The following is a 19900-nucleotide window of genomic DNA, read 5'->3' as shown; positions in this document are numbered from 1 at the left end:
AGGCCGAAGCTCTATCCACTGAGCCAAACCGGTTTCGGCACCAAATTCTATCTTAACACACTCACTGTCTTCCTATAGTCCCTCCAATTGCACCCCAAACCATCTTCCAATCCCAACTCTATTCCCAATTTACCCTCCAATAGCTACCATTTGCATTCTTAAGTGGTCCTCTAGCAGTCCCATCCCTCCTGAAGGCCTTCACATGATCATTTACTAGTAGTTACATGAAAACTGCCTTGCAGTAGCCCCCAACCTTACCCCAAGCCAACCCTCACCACTCACATCTATCCCTAAATATCCCAACTTCACCATCCAATTGCCCTCTTTCTTTCCTCCATATCTCCCAATCACACCACCCTGCAGTTGTCTCTTAATGAAACCCCAGCTGCCTGAGAAAAGGAGGAAGGCAAGGAGAGAGGAAGGGAGGGAGGAAGGGAGGGAGAAAGGGAGAGAGGGAGGGAGGAAGAGAGAGAGAGAAAAAGAGAGAAGTGTTAAAAAAGTTGTGAGTGAGAGATTGAGAGGGGCTGAGAGAGATGGAAGGTGGGTTTATTGTGCAGGATATGTGATGGGGAAGCACTTATGGAAACATTTGGGATGTGTATATGAAACTCATGTTTATAGGATTGAGGTGTGTTACAGGATAATTAACCTGTGGGTCTAATGCTGTAAATTTTCCCTCCCACTTCGCCACAAGTCTTTTTTTTTAATACATATTATTTATTGATTTCAAAGAGGAAGGGAGAGAGAGAGGGAGAGGGAGATAGAAACATCAATGATGTGAGAGAATTATTTTTTAAAAGTAATATTCTTTTGTAACATTGAATTGCTTTTCCTTTTTAAATAAATATGTTTTTATTGATTTCAGAGAGGAAAGGAGAGGGAGAGAGAAAGATAGACACATCAATGATGACAGAGAATCAATCACTAATTGGCTGCCTCCTACATGCCCTTTACTGGGGATCAAGCCCAAAACCCGGGTAGGTGCCCTTGACTGGAATCAAACCTGGGACCCTTCAGTCCGCAGGCTGACGTTCTATCCACTGAGCCAAACCAGACAGGGCAAGAGAGAATTGTTGATCGGCTGCTTCCTGCACACCTCCTACTGGGCACTGAGCCTGCAACCCTGGTATGTGCCCTGACTGGTAATCCAACCATGACCTCTTGGTTCATGGGTGGATGCTCAACCACTGAGCAACACCAGCTGGGCTACAAGTTCCATTTTGGAAATTTTTTTTCTTTATTGATTAAGTTATTACATATGTGTCTTTATCCCTCCCATTGCCCCCCCACCCCACCCGCACTCATGCCCTCACCCCCCCATGTCTGTGTCCATTGGTTAGGCTTATATGCATGCATACAAGTCCTTTGGTTGATCTCTCCCCTACCTTCCCTCTGAGGTTTGATGGTCTGATCGATGCTTCTCTGTCTCTGGATCTGTTTTTGTTCATCAGTTTATGTTGTTCATTATAATCCACAAATAAATGAGAGCATGTGATATTTATCTTTCTCTGACTGGCTTATTTCACTTAGCACAGTGGCTCTCAACCTTCTGGCCCTTTAAATACAGTTCCTCATGTTGTGGCTCAACCATAAAATTATTTTCGTTGCTATTTCATAACTATAATGTTGCTACTGTTATGAATCATCATGTAAATATCTGATATACAGGATAGTCTTAGGCGACCCCTGTGAAAGGGTCGTTCAACCGCCAAAGGGGTCGCGACCCACAGGTTGAGAACCGCTGGCTTAGCATAATACTCTCCAATTCCATCCATGTTGTTGCAAATGATAAGAGTTCCTTCTTTTTCACTGCAGCATAGTATTCCATTGTGTAGATGGACCACAGTTTTCTAATCCACTCATCTGCTGATGGGCACTTAGGCTGTTTCCCAATCTTAGCTATTGTAAACTGTGCTGCTATGAACATAGAGGTGCATATATCCTTTCTGATTGGTGTTTCTACTTTCTTGGTATATATTCCTAGAAGTGGGATCACTGGGTCAAATGTGAGTTCCATTTTTAGTTTTTTGAGGAAACCCCATACTGTTCTCCACTGTGGCTGCACCAGTCTGCATTCCCACTAGCAGTGCACGAGGGTTGTGCTGGCAAGGATGAGGAGAAAAACCCTCGTGCATTTTGGAATTTTTATTGGTAATGTATTAATTTTTCAAAGGATTATTTGTGGAGGAATTGTCTTTATTATATGGATAATACTTTTGTGTGAGCCTGTAGGGATGTTCGTGTTGACCAAGTCAACTTGGCATATACGGTTGCCAATACCAAAAGGTGCAAGACAAGTAGGAGCTAAGTGAAGTTCCCAGAGATCCAACTGATGGGCAGGATCTTGGGATGTTGGGAAGAAGGAAGGGAAGGTTGTAGATCCAGGGGTTCTGTGAGCTGACTGTGCACCTGAAAGTATGGGTGGAACCCTTCGCTGTGTGCAAGCTGGCTTGCATGTATCTGGCACACAAAGGAGCTCAATAAATGTTTGTTGAATGAGTGCACGATCGAATGAATCAATTAATTTTTGGAGAACCTATTGTATGCCAAACAACCTACTAGTGCTTTACATACATTATCTCTAATCCTTATCACAACTCCGCCAGACAGTTACTATGACTCCAATTTAATAGGTCAGGAAAGCTGAGGCTCAGAGAGGGGAAGTCCCTTGCCCATATCCAAACCCTGGTCTTTAGATTCCAGAAGTCATTCCCCGAAAGGATCAGATCTAATTTCCACTCTTCCACTCATTCATCGTCAAAGATTTATTAAGCACCTATTGTGTAGCCCAACGACCTAGTACAACAACCGCTCCAGTGACAGAGCAGGCGGAGGACTCCCAGGAAGACGAGCTGAGCGGCTGGACTGTGGGTACTGAAAGGGCGGGGTTTCTGGTGTGAATCTCCAGGGTATGTAGCTGCCTAGGCTACGTAGTTATTATGGCTTTGGCTAGTATCAGCCTTGGGCAAACTACGGCCCGCGGGCCGGATCCGGCCCGTTTGAAATGAATAAAACTAAAAAAAAAAAAAAGACCGTACCCTTTTATGTAATGATGTTTACTTTGAATTTATATTAGTTCACACAAACACTCCATCCATGCTTTTGTTCCGGCCCTCCGGTCCAGTTTAAGAACCCATTGTGGCCCTCGAGTCAAAAAGTTTGCCCACCTCTGCCTAGCTCGAGGTTAAAGCGAGGTCTAGGAAGCCGGTATTATGCATATTGGCGGACAGGGGGCGCAGTTCCGCAGCTAGAAAAGTGGCCTGAAAATCTGGGCGCCTACCGGCCATCCGTGCGCAGGCGCAGAGAACCCAAGGAGCGGCTTATTGCCCAACCGGGGATAGTTTCAGAGGAGAAGGCGTGGCTTAATTAATTACCTCTCGCTGATTTGCTTCTATCTCTGAGGGCGCGGCCTAGGCTCCCTTCTCAGATTGAGGGCCGGCCAATCTAGTTTTCCCTCCGCATCAGAGGCGTGGTTTAGGGCGGACTCTTGAAGCAGCCCTTGATGATTGGCCGCCTCGCTCAGAGGGCAGAGCCGGCAGAGCTGTCCATCTTACTTGCGCTCACTTCCTGTGGAGTTTCCCCAGCTCAGGGAGGAGGGGGAAAAGGACGAGGGGGAGGAGGGCGGTCGTCCGGGGTTAGGTTCTTAGGTGGGGGGGCTGGTGTTGGTCCGTTCAGGGCGGGGGATGACTCACAGCCCATCCCATCTCCCCGACGCCGCCCGCCCGCGCAGAGCTCGCTCCATGGCTTAGCGGAGGAGGCGGTGGCGAGCAGGGGGAGGGGGACTCTTATTTTGTTAGGGGGACCGGGCTGAAGCCCGACCGGCCTGGCAGGGCTCGCCCGGGGCCGGGCGTCATGTCTCATGTGGCCGAGCCAGCTCGGGACGGCGTAGAGGCCAGCGCGGAGGGCCCTCGAGCCGTGTTCGTGCTGTTGGAGGAGCGCAGGCCGGCCGACTCAGCCCAGCTGCTCAGGTGCGGGGCCGCTTGGGGCCAGTAGTGCTGACTGGGGTTCCCGGGAGCCTGATTTGGGTGCAGTAGGGGCCCCGGTCTGGGATTGGAGGGCCTCGGCCTACGGTTGGAGGACGTCGGGGCGCCCGTCTTGGGGGGGCACCTAAGGAATCCGGCGGTGGCCTGCTTGGACTGAAGCTTAAAAAGAGTCCTGGAAGTGCATTAAGGGAAGCCTGGTTCAGATTTGGAGGTGGGGGTTGCCTGGGTCTCTAGAGGGACTTATTCTGATGTGTCCAGAAACAGGTCTAGGGTAGCTGAACTTGGGCGACTGAGGCTCTAATTAGAGGCTGAATTTGGGGTCCTTGAGTCAGGTATGAGGGGGATGAAGTTGAGGGAGCACTCTGTAGGTGAGGCGCTGATTTTAAGGGACTTTTAGCTCAGTGTCAGAGAAGGGTTTCTGGGGGACAGAGGTGCTCTCTTGGGAGATTGGTGATTCTCAGTGGCTGGTTGCTGGAGGCTGTGCTTGGGGATGATATGAGTCCGGTAGGATTTGGGGGTGTCTCAGATAATGCTGCGTGAGACCAGCCTTGTGAGTGTGTGTGAGCGAGAGAATCAACATTCATCAAGACTTGACCAGAATCATCTCTTCACTCCCAACTGGATCTTGATTGGGAGGCAGGCAGGCAGAGGTGATGGCGACGGTGCTACCTCCCAGACTCTTTGGGAACCAGGGAGGGTCTTGTTCCTATTGCCACCTGCCCTAGCCTCTTAGCAAGCCAACCTCTGCTCACTGCATCCACACACGCACACACATACATGTTCTGTTTATCTCACCCTCCTACTCTCTCTCTCAGACCCTGGGGGTAATCTTGAATCTGTCACCAGAGCTGGAATGAGCACCAATTGCACCATCCCTATCTGGGTGGGTCTTATCATCAGTGGCCTTGGAAGCCCCAGGCCCCATTTCTCCCAAGTTCTGTGAAATGGGTCTGTAAGCATGGGAGGGGGCTTTGGCTACTTTCTGCCTGGAATTGTGCTGAGCTCGGCGGATCCTGGAGCTTCCTCTTCCCAACTTCCTGGGTGGTTTTAGGGCCCCGTCTGAGGGTGAGGAAAGGAAGGAAGACAGATCTTTGGGGAGGGGAGAAAATTCTTGCCAAGTGAAGTCACCCCCAATCTCAGAATTCTGAATCTTTGACTAAATTCAAGAATGCATATCCATCTGCGTGCAGGATTAGGTCCCCTGCACACTAGGGTCCTACTCCCAGCATGGAGGCCTGAGCAGGAGCCTTTGCGTATGTTCTGATGCCTGTATAACAACCTAGATCATCACAGTAGTTGAAAGGGAGGGGTGTACATGACTTGTGTGTCAGTGGGTGTTGGTATTGGAGGCGTGTGCCTTTTGATCTATTCCAAAAAAACTGGAGAGTGGTGGGCTGGCTCATCTGGCCAAGAAAAGAAAGCTCGCATAAAGTGGATGTTCCACCCAAATGCTCCCTCTTATAAATCCAGATTGTTGCACCGAGGGCAGCCTTTGCTATTTCCATTTCGTATTTGGGTATGTGTTGGCATCCCGTGAACTCTGGCTGGGGAGGGGGAAACTCATTTGCAAAGTGGCGGATCCTTCTATAAAGTGAATCATTGACCCCAGTTCTCTTTGTGATGCATTCAGTTGGTGTCACAATGGGCTGTTATACTGAGGGATGCCCCTACCGTGCTGCATGTGTGGACAACGTGGGCTCACATTCAGCAGCCTGAAAAACAGTAGGGGGTATGGGGGCTGGGAGAGCTCTGAATGCAAAGTCAGGACTCCTGCAAAGTGAGTCTGGCATTCCTACATTCTTCACTTCCATTTTCCTCAAACCCAGGTTGTGGTAACACGTGAGTGTTAGGGCACGGTGTTGGGATCCAGGCACTTTTATTGTTTTGAATCTTAAGGGACTATCGGTAACACAGCAAAAGATAATGGGGAGGGGGAGAGGGCGTGGGAATTTATGGTGGTGCTACCCAGCGGAGTGGCTGAATGTTAGAGATACACTGTTTTCCTTCTTATCTCCCCCGCCTCTCTCTCTCTCTCTCTCTCTCTTTCTCTTTCTTGGAGGGGATTGAGGTCTCCATACAATAACTGACCACCACCCCTACCTCACCCTCACCCTCAGCCTGAACTCTTTGCTTCCGGAATCCGGGATTGTTGCTGACATCGAGTTAGAAAACGTCCTTGATCCTGACAGCTTTTACGAGCTCAAAAGCCAGCCCCTACCACTACACTCAAGGTAATGTCTCCTCTGACTCCTCTCCCAATTCCTCAGGGCCCTCCATTCCCTCTTGGTGGGCAGTGGCCCTACCACTACACTCAAGGTAATGTCTCCTCTGACTCCTCTCCCAATTCCTCAGGGCCCTCCATTCCCTCTTGGTGGGCAGTGGCCCTCAGTGCCAGCCCGACCCATTCTCTCCAACAGTTTGTATTTTCCAGTCATTAAAATAAGGGGCCGGAAAAATCATGTTACGTGAAAGCAGGTGGCCAAGCTAGGATTCCAGTATCTCGGACTAGACCTCAGCTGCCTCCCCCAACCCCACCTGCACACCCATTCATTCACAAATATGGCTGCAGCATCCCTAGAGTGCCCAGAGACTGGGTGTGCCTTGCTCTAGCTCAGTGCCGAGGTAGGCGGAGCCATACCCTCAACCCCTGCTCACCCCTCCCCCACTCAACAAACTCCCCCACCCCCCAGCCCTTGAGGAACCCCTGCTGTTCTCTTCTTTCCCCAAGCTGGGGAAGTCTAAATGTGCTGAGTCATGGGCTTGGGCTCTAAGAGAGGGGAGGGGACCTGGAAGAGGGGCAGGAAGAGAGGATTGTGAAATTTCTGAGATTTTCAAGACTGAGTAGCTCCTGGGACTAGAGGCCCAGGCAGGGGAGGAAGAAGGTACTGCGATTGTCCTGTAGCCTGATGCCCACCCCCAGGAGCTAAAGGAGCATCTCCAGCCCCAAACTGAGCTCAGGAGCCCTCTGTATCTACGGCCACAGCCTCTGTTAAATAGGATAAAGCCCCTTGCCCACAGCCAAGCCGTGGCATCTCTGCTCAATATAGGAACAGACCCAAATTGAGACTTCATCGTAAGGAATGAAGGCTAAAGTCCCCCCACCAGACTGACCCCTGAGGGCTGCTACCAGGCCTGGCTCCTGTGATTTACTCCGTCACATTAGGTTTGGGACGAGACTTTTAGCTTACTTGTGGCCCCGTATTTCCCATTCCACAGCCTCCCAATATCACTGCAGGCCACACCAGCCACCTCAGCTACACTGTCTGCATCATCTTCTGCAGGGGGCTCCAGGACCCCTGCCATGTCCTCTTCTTCTTCATCGCGGGTCCTGCTGCGGCAGCAGCTCATGCGGGCCCAAGCCCAGGAGCAGGAGAGGCGTGAGCGTCGGGAACAGGCTGCAGCCTCTCCCTTCCCCAGTCCTGCACCTGCCTCTCCTGCCATCTCTGTGGTTGGTGTCTCTGCTGGGGGCCACACATTGGGCCGTCCTCCCCCTGCTCAGGTGCCCAGGGAGGTGCTCAAGGTAAGGTCCCAGAGTCCTTGGGGAGTGGTCCTGGTGACTTTTAGCTCAGGTCCTGGGGCCCTCAGGAAGGTCTTTAGGTGCTGTTAAAGTAGGCTGTGCCAGTATCGCATTGTGTTTAAGCTTTCTGAGATTTTCTTGTGGGATTGTGAGGGGTCCTTAGGGGCTATAGGATGTCTTGGGGGACCATGGAGGGTAGTGAGTGCCCCAAGTGGGCCCTAGGGTGTCTGTGGAGTGGCTTTGGAGGAAGAGCTGCATATAGATATGGTGCATTAGGAGTTCTGTGGCTTTTGGATGTCTTGGGAAGCAATATGTAGTTCCTGGGTCTGTTCGGTGGTATCAGAGAAAAGGGTGGAGTCTTGGGGACTGTGACAGGGGCGGGGGCTCCAGAAACTGAGGGGTTTGACCATCCGTGGGTGGATCCTAGTGGCTTTGAGGGGTGTCCAAGAAAGGGAATTTGGGTGCTGGGAGAGACCAGTATTTTGGGGGGTTCTCAGATTCTGGGCCCGGTTTGCCCAGAGGTACCTCTCTGAGTCCTGTTCTACCTTGTCCCCTCCTGTCCCTCCTTCCCCTTATGCCACAGGTGCAGACCCATCTAGAGAACCCAACACGCTACCACCTGCAGCAGGCACGCCGGCAGCAGGTCAAACAGTACCTGTCCACCACACTTGGGCCCAAGCTGGCTTCCCAGGCACTCACCCCACCACCGGGGGCTGCTAGTGCCCAGCCGCTCCCTGCCCCTGAGGCCACCCATGCTACTGGCCCTACAGGCAGCGCCCCCAACAGCCCCATGGCACTACTCACCATCGGGTCCAGCTCAGAGAAGGAGGTACGTGGCTGCAGACAACGCTCCCATGCTCCACCCTCCAACTTCTGCTAACCCTCCTCCATATTTACTTCTGTCCCCAGATTGATGATGTCATTGATGAGATCATCAGCCTGGAGTCCAGTTACAACGATGAGATGCTCAGCTATCTACCTGGAGGCACTGCGGGGCTGCAGCTCCCCAGCACGGTAAGGCCCCGAGATGGGAAGTTGGTTTAACAACTTAGCACATCCCTGTGTCACTGAGACTACATCAGGATTGGCTATGTGTATAAGAGACCATGACCGTCACCTTGGATTATATTAAGATAGAGAAGGAGACTATATGATGATAAGGGGCATAGCAATGCCCTGAGGCCTTTAGTTGGATTGCATGGAAAGGTAGACCTTGTAGATTTTCTTTTTTTAGAGAGTGGGAGCGGGAGAAAGAGAGAGAGAGAGAAACATCGATGTGAGAGAGACACATCAATTGGTTGCCTCTGCACCTACCCAACTGGGGCAGGGATCGAACCCCCAACCCTTGGTGCATGGGCTGATGCTCTAACCACTTAAACACACTGACCAGGGCAACCTTGCAGATTTTAATACATACAGGATGGGGACTTCCTGTATGTATGAAACTAGTAGGGCATAATAAACTGCTCACTCGAACTTCAATGTAGGAGGGACCAAGAGATGGGACTATTTATTTATTTATTTATTTATTATTACTTTTTTATTAATCCTTACCTGAGGATATTTTTTCATTGCTTTTCAGAGAGAGTAGAAAGGAGGGAGGCCGGGGAGAGAGACAGAGGAGAGAGAGAAAAATAAACTGGTTGCCTCCCCCACACACCCCAACTGGGCTGGGGATGGAACCTGCAACCTAGGTTTGTGTCTTTGACTAGGAATCTAACCCGTGACCCTTCAGTGTGCGTGCCCCCTAACAGCTGAGCCACAGAAGCCAGGGCAAGATTGGGGGGTCTTTTAGCCTTTTGAATGTACCAAGAGACTGAAACACTCCAAAAGTCTCAAAACTTGGCATGGTTGGACCTTGAAGTGATTCCAGGTACTGTGCCTCTTGCAGTGAACCGTGCCAAGAGGCTGGGGCCTTGTAGAGTGGATAAAACTTTCTAAAGCAACAAATATATCAAACATTGTAACATTCTGGTTCTCAAACATTCCAAGAGTCCCATAACTTGTTTCTGGGCATACCAGATGGCTGTAGTTTTTTGTTTCTTTCAAACTTACCAAGAGGATAGAAGCATATATTAAAATTATACCAGTTTATCAGAACTTTGTGTTGATTTGGACACAGCTAGAGATTGCAATCTTATATTAGATGGAAGCAACAGATTGGTAGGGGTTTCAAGAGATGAAATCCTATCTAGAGATGGGACTAATTACTTACAGATTAGTATGTCGCCCTAGGGTGTATCCAGGAGAGTGCAAAGGGGAGAAAACAACGTAGGCGGAAATAAAAGCAGAGCTAGTTGTGTAGTTGGACAAGAAATCCTAGGAGGTCAGAATATGCAAGAAGATACTCGAGTCAGAGCGTTGGTGCATGGCAGCTGGAGACTACGTATGTGAGGTGGTGCAACACGGTCACTGCAAAAGACTGGAGATCGGGCTGGAACTCTTCAGAAGGCCAGATTTGGGATGGAACGTTGCCATGACAATTTCCCCAAGGTCTGAGGAGATTGGGTTGGAGTGTTCCAAGAATGCTGGATTGGAATGTCGTGCTGGGATGGGGTGGGGGTGGGGATGGGGGGCTGATGGACTGAAATGTTCCATTGGAGTCCACAACGACCTGAGAAGGGTGGCTTTGCAGCATTTCTTCTCTCAGAGCCGGCCCTGAGTTTGGGAGAGCAGCTTCAGAGCTCAGGGGGGGATTGATTTGAGGGGCTGCAGGAGCATGATGAACAGGCCAGGCAGGCTCTAGTCCCCGGCAAAGCAGGGTAGGTCCATTTGATCCTGTCCTCCCTTATTTTTTAAAATATTCATACTTTTAAAAAATATATTTTTATTGATTTCAGAGAGGAAGGGAGAGGGAGAGAAGATATAGAAACATCAGTGATGAGAGAGAATCATTGATTGGCTGCCTGGTGCACGCCCCACACTGGGAATCGAGCCCACAACCCAGGCATGAATGGAAATTGAATGGTGACCTCCTACTTCATAGGTTGATGCTCAACCACTGAGCCTCACCAGCCTCTCTGAGTCACCATGTGAAATTCCCTTGAAAGAGAAGATTCCTGTACTGAGTCAGCCAATCCTTGCATTAGGGGGCATGTCTTTGGGGGTGTGTAGAGGGTCGGGAGCCTGGTTCTAAGATGGGGCTGAGCCTGGGGTCTGTTGCCAATCATCCTTTCTCTGCTATGCCTGCCCGCAGCTGCCTGTGTCAGGGAATCTGCTTGATGTGTACAGTAGTCAGGGTGTGGCGACACCTGCCATCACTGTCAGCAACTCCTGCCCAGCTGAGCTGCCCAACATCAAACGGGAGATCTCTGGTAAGGGCCAGGCTTAGCCCCATGTCTGCCAGGTGTCAGGGTGGGCCTGGTTCTGGGGGAAGGGGTTTAAGCAGACAGAAATGGGAACTTGTTGCCCTCTTTTTCCACATGGCCCATGGTCCTACTTTCACCCTACTGCCTCTCATGTTGGGTTTAACAAATGGCCCATCACCATGGCTTCTTGAAAAACAGTAAGAAGAATCGCATTTTTTGTTAATTCTCACCTACGGATATTTTTTCCCATTGATTATTAGAGAGAGTGTGTGGAAGAGAGGGAGAGAGAGAGAGAAACAGAGAGAGAGAAACATTGATGTGAAGGAGACACATCAATTGGTTGCCTCCTGTACCCTGACTGGGGCCGGGGATCAAACCTGCAGCCCAGGCAATTGCTCTTAACCGGGAATCGAACCCACGCCCTTTGGGCCGATGCTCTAACCACAGAACACTGGCCAGGGCAAGAGTGGCATTTCTTAAAAATATATTTTTATTGATTTCAGAGAGGAAGGGAGAGAGAGATAGAAACACCAATGCTGAGAGAATCATTGATCGGCTGCCTCCTGCACGCCCCCTACTGGGGATCAAGCCCACAACCCAGGCATGTGCCCTTGACTGGAATCAAACCCGGGACCCTTCAGTCCTCAGGCCGAAACTCTACTATGCACTGAGCCAAACCAGCCAGGGCAAGAGTGGCATTTTAAAAAGGTCATTTCCCCTGCATGTGCCCACCAAAGCCTACCTCAGCAACACACACTGCCCTCCTTCTTTCCCATGCCCAGAGGGCCTGACTACCTCCACTCTCTTCCAGAGACAGAAGCCAAGGCCCTTTTGAAGGAACGGCAGAAGAAGGACAATCACAACCTAAGTGAGTGAGAGCATATGCCCTTGCCACCATGCTCTGCAGCCCTGCCTCGCTCTGTGCCCCATCCTGCCTTGGGCGTCCCCTCCCAGAAACAGCTTCCCAACGCCCCAATTTCTCCTCTTCCCTCCTTGGCCTATTGATGACTCTTTCCCACTTCTATCTCCCCCTCCTCCAAAGTTGAACGTCGCAGGCGCTTCAACATTAACGACAGGATCAAGGAGCTGGGCACTCTCATCCCCAAGTCCAGTGACCCGTGAGTCTGGGCTGGGAGCCCCAGGCTAGTAGAAGGTGGGGCGGGGGACCCTGCTCTCCTAAAGTCATTCCCAGGGGGGCCTACCCTGGGTGGGAACCACCCAGCAGCTCTGCTCTTCTGGCCCCTTCCCACTCATCTCTTTTCACCCTGAGCCAGCCCCTCACCATGTCTCCACCTACAATTTGAGGTTCATGACCTTAGGGTCCATATGCCTCATCAGGTCCCTGCAAGACAGAGGCGCTTAGTTTCCTGTATTTATTCAGAAAACATTGAGCTTCTGCTTTGGACCAGGTACCGAGCTAGGTCCTGAGGCCAGAGGGAATGAAACAGACAAAAATCCCTGACCTCAGGGAACTGATCATTTAGTGGGGGCAGCCAGACAGCAAACAAGATAAATAAGTAAGTTCATGCAATTCTGATGAATGTTGTGGAGAAGAATAAAGAATGGGAGGAAGATGGGGGGGTTGGGGGGAGGGTTCCAATTTGGGGTGAGGACCGAGGGGACAGCCAAAGGAAGAGAGGCAGGAGGTGCCTGGGGCAAGAGTGGTCAAGGAGGAGAGTAGAGCTGGGCTGATAGCCCTGCGGTGAGAATGGATGTCCATGTCCTGGGAGCGCTGAGAAGCCAGAGCAACTGTAGTGAGATGAATCCGGGTCAGAGGTGAGAGGAGAGGTCAAGGGACAGGTAAGAGAGGGCTTCAGGGCTTGGAAGGTTCCAGGCAGGAGATGAGCATCCCATACCCTTGATGTACCCCCACCTCAAGTTCTAGGCAGGGGGTGGGGTGCCCCATCTACCTGGTGCAACAATCCAAGAGACTGCATGCACAGCACTCCCTTCTTTCCTTCCCCTCGACCCCACAGGGAGATGCGCTGGAACAAGGGCACCATCCTCAAAGCCTCTGTGGATTATATCCGCAAGTTGCAGAAGGAGCAGCAGCGCTCCAAAGACCTAGAGAGCCGGCAGCGATCCCTGGAGCAAGCCAACCGCAGCCTGCAGCTCCGAATTCAGGTCTGGAAGGGGAGGAGGTGGTGGCAGGGGTGAGGGGGCTTCCTGCAAGCAGAGGCAGAGGAAGAACAGGCCACAATTTCCCCTCCTGGAATACTTGGGAGATCCCAGGGCTTCCTGACTTCCATTATGATGATGATGATGGCGGTGGTGATAAGTAGTAAGCATACCATTAAAAAGAATAGTGATGAATATTGGCTAGTGTGCATTGCATTTATCTTGTGCCATGCACTGTGACAAGAGCCTTATCTCCATTTAGTAAGTTAACTGTCCCAAGAGCCCAACGAGGCAGGGACCATTGTTATACCCATTTTACAGATTGGAACGCTGAAGCTCAAATTTGAGGCAACTTGCCTAAAGTTACGTAACTAGTGAGTGGTAGAGGCTGAATGTGAACCCAGACAACCTGCCCTCCTAACATTCTCTGCCTCTGAGGGGCTCTGAACTCCATCTTATTCCACACCTACCCCCTACTTTTTGCAGGAGCTCGAACTGCAGGCCCAGATCCATGGTCTGCCGGTCCCTCCCACCCCAGGGCTCATCTCCCTGGCCACGACTTCGGCCTCTGACAGCCTCAAGCCAGAGCAGCTGGATGTTGAGGAGGAGGGCAGGCCAGGCGTAGCAACGTTTCATGCAGGGGGGGGGGCTGCCCAGGGTGCTCCCCATCAGCAGCCCCCAGTGCCACCTTCAGATACCCTTCTGGACCTGCACTTTCCCAGCGACCACCTGGGGGATCTGGGAGACCCCTTCCACCTGGGGCTAACGGACATTCTGATGGAGGAGGAGGAAGGGGTGTTGGGGGGACTGTCGGGGGGCGCACTGTCCCCATTGCGGGCTGCCTCTGACCCCCTGCTCTCTTCCGTGTCCCCCACTGTCTCCAAGGCCAGCAGTCGCCGAAGCAGCTTCAGCATGGAGGAGGAGTCCTGATCAGGCCTCACCCCTCCTCTGGGATTTCCCCACCCAGAAAAGGAGGACAAGTCGAGATGAGGCCCTGCCTTTCCCTTCCCCTCCCATGAGACTGCCCTGCCCAGGTGTTCTGGGGGAAGAGATGAGGCCCCACCCCTATAACCAGGCAAGGAGGGGGAGTCCGGCACACACCACCCCTTTCCCACAGGCCCAGCCAGCACCATGACATCAGGGCCTGCCCCCTGGAGATCGCAGCATCTCCTTTGCCCAGTGGGACCCACCCTCACCCAGGTGAGGGAAGGAGACAGGATGAGGTCTGTCCCTGTCCTCTGGGACTGTCCTAGCCAGGTCTGGGATAAGCGTGTGTCAGGATACTGTCCCATCCCCTCTCTTATGGTGGCCAGTCTACTCCATCCTGGCAAGGAAGAGGAGTCCAGATGATGGCGTTCCCACCCTGGGGTTTAAGCCCTCCCCCCATCACCATGATCCCTGCCCTGCCCAGGCCAGGAACAGAATGAGAATGAGAGCCGGACCCTTTACCTGGGAACTTGGATCATGGCCTAGCAGTGGACGAGCCAGTCTATGCCCCTTCCCTATAGGAACAGCCCAGCACCAGTATTTCAGGCAAGGAAGAGTCGGCAAGATCAGGCCACCATGTGGAGATCACAGCCCTTATTCCTCAGCAGCATCCCAGCCAAGCATTCCACTGCAGGGAAGAGGGTACTTAGGCTCCCTGCCTTAACCTGAAAGAGAACAGCTCTGAGCTAACCTTGCCCTTGGGAAAGGGGGTAGATTTTGAAATCTTACGGGTTGACATTCCAGACCGAGATCAGAAGTTAGAGTTAGACCCCTACCCTTGGGCAGAGTCCTGCCTCCTTCCTTGAAGGGCAGTTTGGGAAGGTGATGGGGAATAGGGGATACTGAGTCCAAGTTCCCAGAACCAGCACCCATTACTTTTTTCACCGCATAGAGGAATAGGATGAAGAAAAGCGTCCTTCTGGGGATTTCCCCAGCCCTGGAAAAAGAAGCCTCTCCCACCTAGGTGGAGGCTTGGGGGAAGGGCTGTTAAATCCTGTACCTTCTTTTGTTTATCTGATTTTTTACTGACCCCCCCCCCCACTCAGAAGTTGATCACCCCAACCTCTGGCCTCCACCCAGTTCTCCATTTGGAGGACTCTTCCCCATTTCAGAGTTATCAACAGACACTCCCCACCCATCCTCACCCCTCCTGTTATGTATACTCAAGATTGTCAGCTTTGGATTATTGGGGCCAAGTCCCAAGGATGGTGTACTGAGGGGTCTGTGGGTTTGTGATTAATAAATGCTAGGCGTGTTTGATGCGCTTTTAACTTTGGCAAAGAGTCTCCTGTCCTTGCTTTTGACTGTGCAGTGAGCATGGTTCATGCAGGCCAGGAGGAAGGAAGGTTCTTGGAAGAAATACTAGTAGATTTAAGAGAAATAGATGAAGGAATTTAAGTACAAATAAGGGCTGGAGGAAAACAACCTGCAAACAAAAGCAATCAATCCATAGCTACCTGTCAGACACTCCTTACTGTTGTCAAAAGCTTCACCTAATTTATTCTAAGGAATATTCAAGAAAGTGCTAATTCTTTTTTTAAAATATATTTTTATTGATTTCATAAAGGAAGGGAGAGGGAGAAAGAGAAACATCAGTGATGAGAATCATTGATTGGCTGCCTCCTGCACATCCCACACTGGGGATCAAGCCCACAACCCAGGTATGTTCCCTGACTGGGAATCAAACCATGACCTCCTGGTTCATAGGTCGTCGCTTCAACCACTGAGCCACACCGACTAGGCATAAAAGTGATGATTCTTATTTCCCTTTTCTTCTACCTAACCTGCGACTTCCATTCATGTTTAAAAACACTGAAGAATAGAATTTAAGTAACTATCTGAAGATAGGCCACTGGGTAAATGGATGAAGAAAATGGTAAAGTTAGGTGAGTGAGGGCTCTGGTTTGAAAAATGTCACTGAGGGCAGAGGGGGGGCAAAGATTTTCTTGCAAGTTCACTTTGGAAACTGATAAGGAAGCGTGACGATATCTGATGGAAGAGAGCACAGGCATTCCAGATGGGGTAAAGGGCAAAGACAAGCCATAGAAATCAGGAACAGGCAAGAAATTCCATTTTGGAACAGATGTTGACATTTTGGGGGTATTTTATAAATAGAGGTGAACAGGCACATCTTGAAGGCTAGGAAAAAATATTCCTGGAATTCCTCAACTAGACTCTGACTCCCAGGATAGGCATCAGGTCCTGTGTCTCCCCCAGCGGAGAACCCCTGATCACCAGAACCCAACTGATCCTTGGTCTTCCCCAGAAGACTGAGCATACTATTTTCTAGCCTATCATCACACTGTGACTCCTAATGACTGGTTGTTGAATCTACCACCAGACTGGTGACTCCCTGATACCTTTTCTTTATTTTCTCTCCTCAAATTTGCTCTATTGATTTTATCTTTTTAAAGAAGTTTATTGATTTTTAGAGAGAGAGAGATGAATGGACAGGGAGAGAGAAATAGAGAGAGAAACATTGATGTTAGAGCACAATATTTACCCGCTGCCTCCTGCACACCCCCTACTGGGGATTGAGCCCATAACCAGGGCATGTGCCCTTGACCTGGAATCGAACCAGCAGCCTCCCAGTGCATGGGACGATCCCCAACCAACTGCGCCACACTGGCCAGGGGTATATTTGCTTTATAAAAATAACATAATACCCAGAAGTGTTATTTTTAAAGTTTGTATTCTTAAATAATTTTAGATTTATAGAAGAGTTGCAAAGACATTAGAGGGAGTTTCCATATCCCTTATTCAGCTCCCCCTAATGGTAACATCTTACATAAACATGGCACATTTATTGATGCGGAGGAAATAACATTGGCACAGTACTAGAAACTCAATTTTAGACTTTATTTAGATGTTACTGTTTTTTTTTCCCACAAATGTATTTTTTCTGTTCTAGGATCCAAGTTAGCATACTCTATTTGTGATCTCTTTCTGTGGAATAGATTATCACAATATTAGTGCCTAAAAAACATGCATTCATTAACTCCCAGTTTTTTTGTGGGTCAGGAATCCAGGCTGCCTTAGCTCTATCCTTTACTCAAGTGGCTCTGACCAAGGTGTAATCAAGGAAGATGTTGGGTAGGATTAAGGACTCATCTGAACTTGGGACTGGGGAAGGATCTTTTCTGAGCTACCATGGTTTATGGCTAGATTCAGTTATCTCCAGCCTGTTGAACTGGGAACCTCAGTACCTTGCTGGCTATCAGCCTGAGGTACCCTCAGTCATTGCCACGTGTGCCTTTCCTTCCAGGAGCCCGCTTTCAGCATGGTAACTTGCTTCATCAAAGCCAGCAAGTGAGAGAGTGAGCAAAACAAGGTACATTCTTATGTAATCTAATCATGGAAGTGACATCCCCTTGATGCTCAAGCATTCTGTTGGTTAGAATCAAGTTACTCAAGGGGAGGAGATTACAGAAGACTATGAATATTAGGCAGGGGTCAGTGAGAGGTAATCTTAGAAGCTCCCTACCACAAATACCATATTGCATTTAGCTGTCATATCTTCTTGGTCTCTGACAGTTTCTAGTCTGTCCACTGGGACAGCCTAGACATCGTGTGAATGCAGAAGCAGTGAGAACATCTAAGTAACCAGCTCTTAGTTTCTAAATGTTATTATCTAATAAAAGGAATCAGGACTTCTTGGAGAAATGGCTGATTTTAAGGCCAGGGTAGGAAAATACACGATGAGCCTGGAACATTGTGTAGTGCCAGAAAGTAAGAAAGTACACACACACAAAAAAAGATGGGAGCATGTCAGTCATAAGGCTCCAGGAGCCAACTTGAAAGAGCTCCCAATGGCCAAAGCTGGAACAATTTGAGCAACAACAACAAAATGATAGTATTGGATTATAGTCCAAAAAAAAAAAAAGAAATATCCATGATTCCATGGTGTATAAGTGATATGATTGAATAAATAAATGTTGGAGATGGGACAACTCTTCCTTATGTAAGACTTCCAAATGATAAATATAGAAGGAATGAGGGAAATAGAAAATTGCCATTAGAATACCACAGTAATAATTGTTGCAGATCTAATCCACTAAATGCTAAAATTTGTAGATAAAACTTTAAGGTGAACACTCTAGTTGCACAGCCTCAAAGTAGCACCTCTAAAATACTTATTAAATACAGGCATACCTCAGAGATATTACAGGGTTGGTTCCAGACCATTGCAATAAAGAGAGTCATAATCTTTTTGCTGGGGGAGGGTCTTGTTTTGAATTTGTAAAAAATGCAATAAAGCCCTAACCGGTTTGGCTCAGTGGATAGAGCGTTGGCCTGTGGACTGAAGGGTCCCAGGTTTGATTCCGGTCAAGGGCATGTACCTTGGTTGCGGGCACATCCCCAGTAGGGGGTATGCAAGAGGCAGCTGATCGATGTTTCTCTCTCGTCAATGTTTCTAACTCTATCCTTCTCCCTTCCTCTCTAAAAAGTCAATAAAATATATATATTTTTTAAAAATGCAATAAAGTGAAGTACAATAAAACAAGGTATGCCTGTGTCTGATTCTCTTCCCTCTAAGAGATGGGCTTAATTCCCATTCTCTTTTTTTATTTTTTAAAATAATATTCTTATTGATTTCAGAGAGGAAAGTAGAGGGAAAGAGATAGACACATCAATGATGAGAGAGAATCATCAATTGGCTGCCTCCTGCACATCCCTCGCTAGGGATTGAGCCCGCAACCTGGGCATGGGCCCTGACTGGGAATCAACCACTGAGCCATGCCTGCTAGGCCCCTCTTATCCTCTTGAATATGAGCTGTATTCAGTGACTTCTAATAACAAGAGTATGGAAAGGGCAATAGTAACTTCGCAATGGAGAAATCTAGCAGACAACCTTAACCAAGAGATGAATGTTAACATCACCAGTAATAAGACATGGCTCTTATGTACCCTACTAGAGGCCTGGTGCACAAAATTTGTGCATGGGGGTTTCCACTCAACCCAGCCTGCACCCTCTCCAATCCAGGACCCCTTGGGGGATGTCCAACTGACTGGCAGTTAGACATCCCTCTCACAATCCTGGACCGCTAGCTCCTAATCATTCACCTGCCTGCCTGCCTGGTCACCCCTTACTGCCCCCCTTGCAGGCCTGGTCGCCCCCAACTGCCCTCCTGCCAGCCTAATTTCCCCCAAATGCCCCCCTCTGCTAACCTGGTCGCCCCTAACTGTCCCCCCTCTGCTGGCCTGGTTGCCTCTAACTTCCCCCCATGCTGGCCAGGTTGCCCCTCACAGCCCCCCCCCCCCCTCCTCGCCACCCTGGTTGCCCCACACAGCCTGCTTGTTCAGTCGTTTGGTCATCCCTCACTAACCCCCTTGCTAGCCTGGTCATAGGCAGCCATCTTTGTGAGGGCGTGAGGGTTAATTTGCATATCACCTCTTTATTATATAGGATGATGTGATACAATGAGAAGGACACTTCACTTTCATAGTATTCTTCCCCCACTTGAGGGACATTCTACAAGTATTCAACCAATATTCTTCAAAAGTGTCAAGATTGGCTCGGCCAGTGTTGTCCCATGCAGCAGGAGATCACTGGTTCAATTCTGGTCAGGGCACATGCTCAGGATTCAGGCTCAGACCCAAATAGAAGGCATGCAGGAGGCAGTTGATCAATGTTTCTCATCGATGTTTCTATCTCTCCCTCTCCCTTCCTCTCTGAAATCAATAAAACAATGTTTTTTAAAAGTTTCAAGATCAAAAAAGACAAGGAAAGACAGGTTATGTATTTAAGCAAACAAAATTGTTTTTATATTCATCTGTCAATTCTAGCTTTTGTTTGTTTGTTTGTTCTTTGGCCATGAGACCAAAACTAGTGTCATACATTTATCAAGGCTCCCAGATATCCTATGCTCCACTGGATGGAGTGTGTTGGCTGAAAGAAGGGAAGCATGCAGTGAACCTGGCTGATACCCTTTTCTGCCTGGGTCAATTTCAGGACTCTCTCATGAGGAAGTGGAGCCTAGGCAGAG

General features: G+C 49.5%; 1 protein-coding gene across 8 annotated transcripts; it reads left to right on the top strand.

Annotated features, from left to right (window-relative positions):
* Window positions 1-3627: 3627 nt before the first annotated feature.
* TFE3 (transcription factor binding to IGHM enhancer 3) lies at window positions 3628-15194 on the top strand. 8 transcript variants are annotated; one of them, XM_059680125.1, is made up of 11 exons: window positions 3629-3968; window positions 5614-5712; window positions 6101-6214; window positions 7265-7503; window positions 8084-8329; window positions 8410-8514; window positions 10697-10814; window positions 11620-11676; window positions 11851-11926; window positions 12785-12932; window positions 13413-15194. In XM_059680125.1, exons 4-11 carry the CDS (start codon window positions 7285-7287, stop codon window positions 13854-13856), a joined length of 1413 nt encoding a protein of 470 aa, XP_059536108.1. In that variant the 5' UTR covers window positions 3629-3968; window positions 5614-5712; window positions 6101-6214; window positions 7265-7284; the 3' UTR covers window positions 13857-15194. The 8 variants fall into 8 exon arrangements, with proteins under 8 accessions (XP_059536105.1, XP_059536108.1, XP_059536106.1 ...); XM_059680123.1 differs by having other exon boundaries at window positions 5614-5760; XM_059680124.1 differs by having other exon boundaries at window positions 5614-5760; window positions 7219-7503.
* The last annotated feature ends 4706 nt before the right edge of the window (window positions 15195-19900 follow it).

The sequence above is a fragment of the Myotis daubentonii genome, chromosome X (assembly GCF_963259705.1).
Source record: "Myotis daubentonii chromosome X, mMyoDau2.1, whole genome shotgun sequence".
Lineage (NCBI taxonomy): Eukaryota > Metazoa > Chordata > Mammalia > Chiroptera > Vespertilionidae > Myotis > Myotis daubentonii.
Note: the sequence above shows the minus strand (reverse complement) of the source record. Positions and strands in the feature narration are given on the sequence as shown.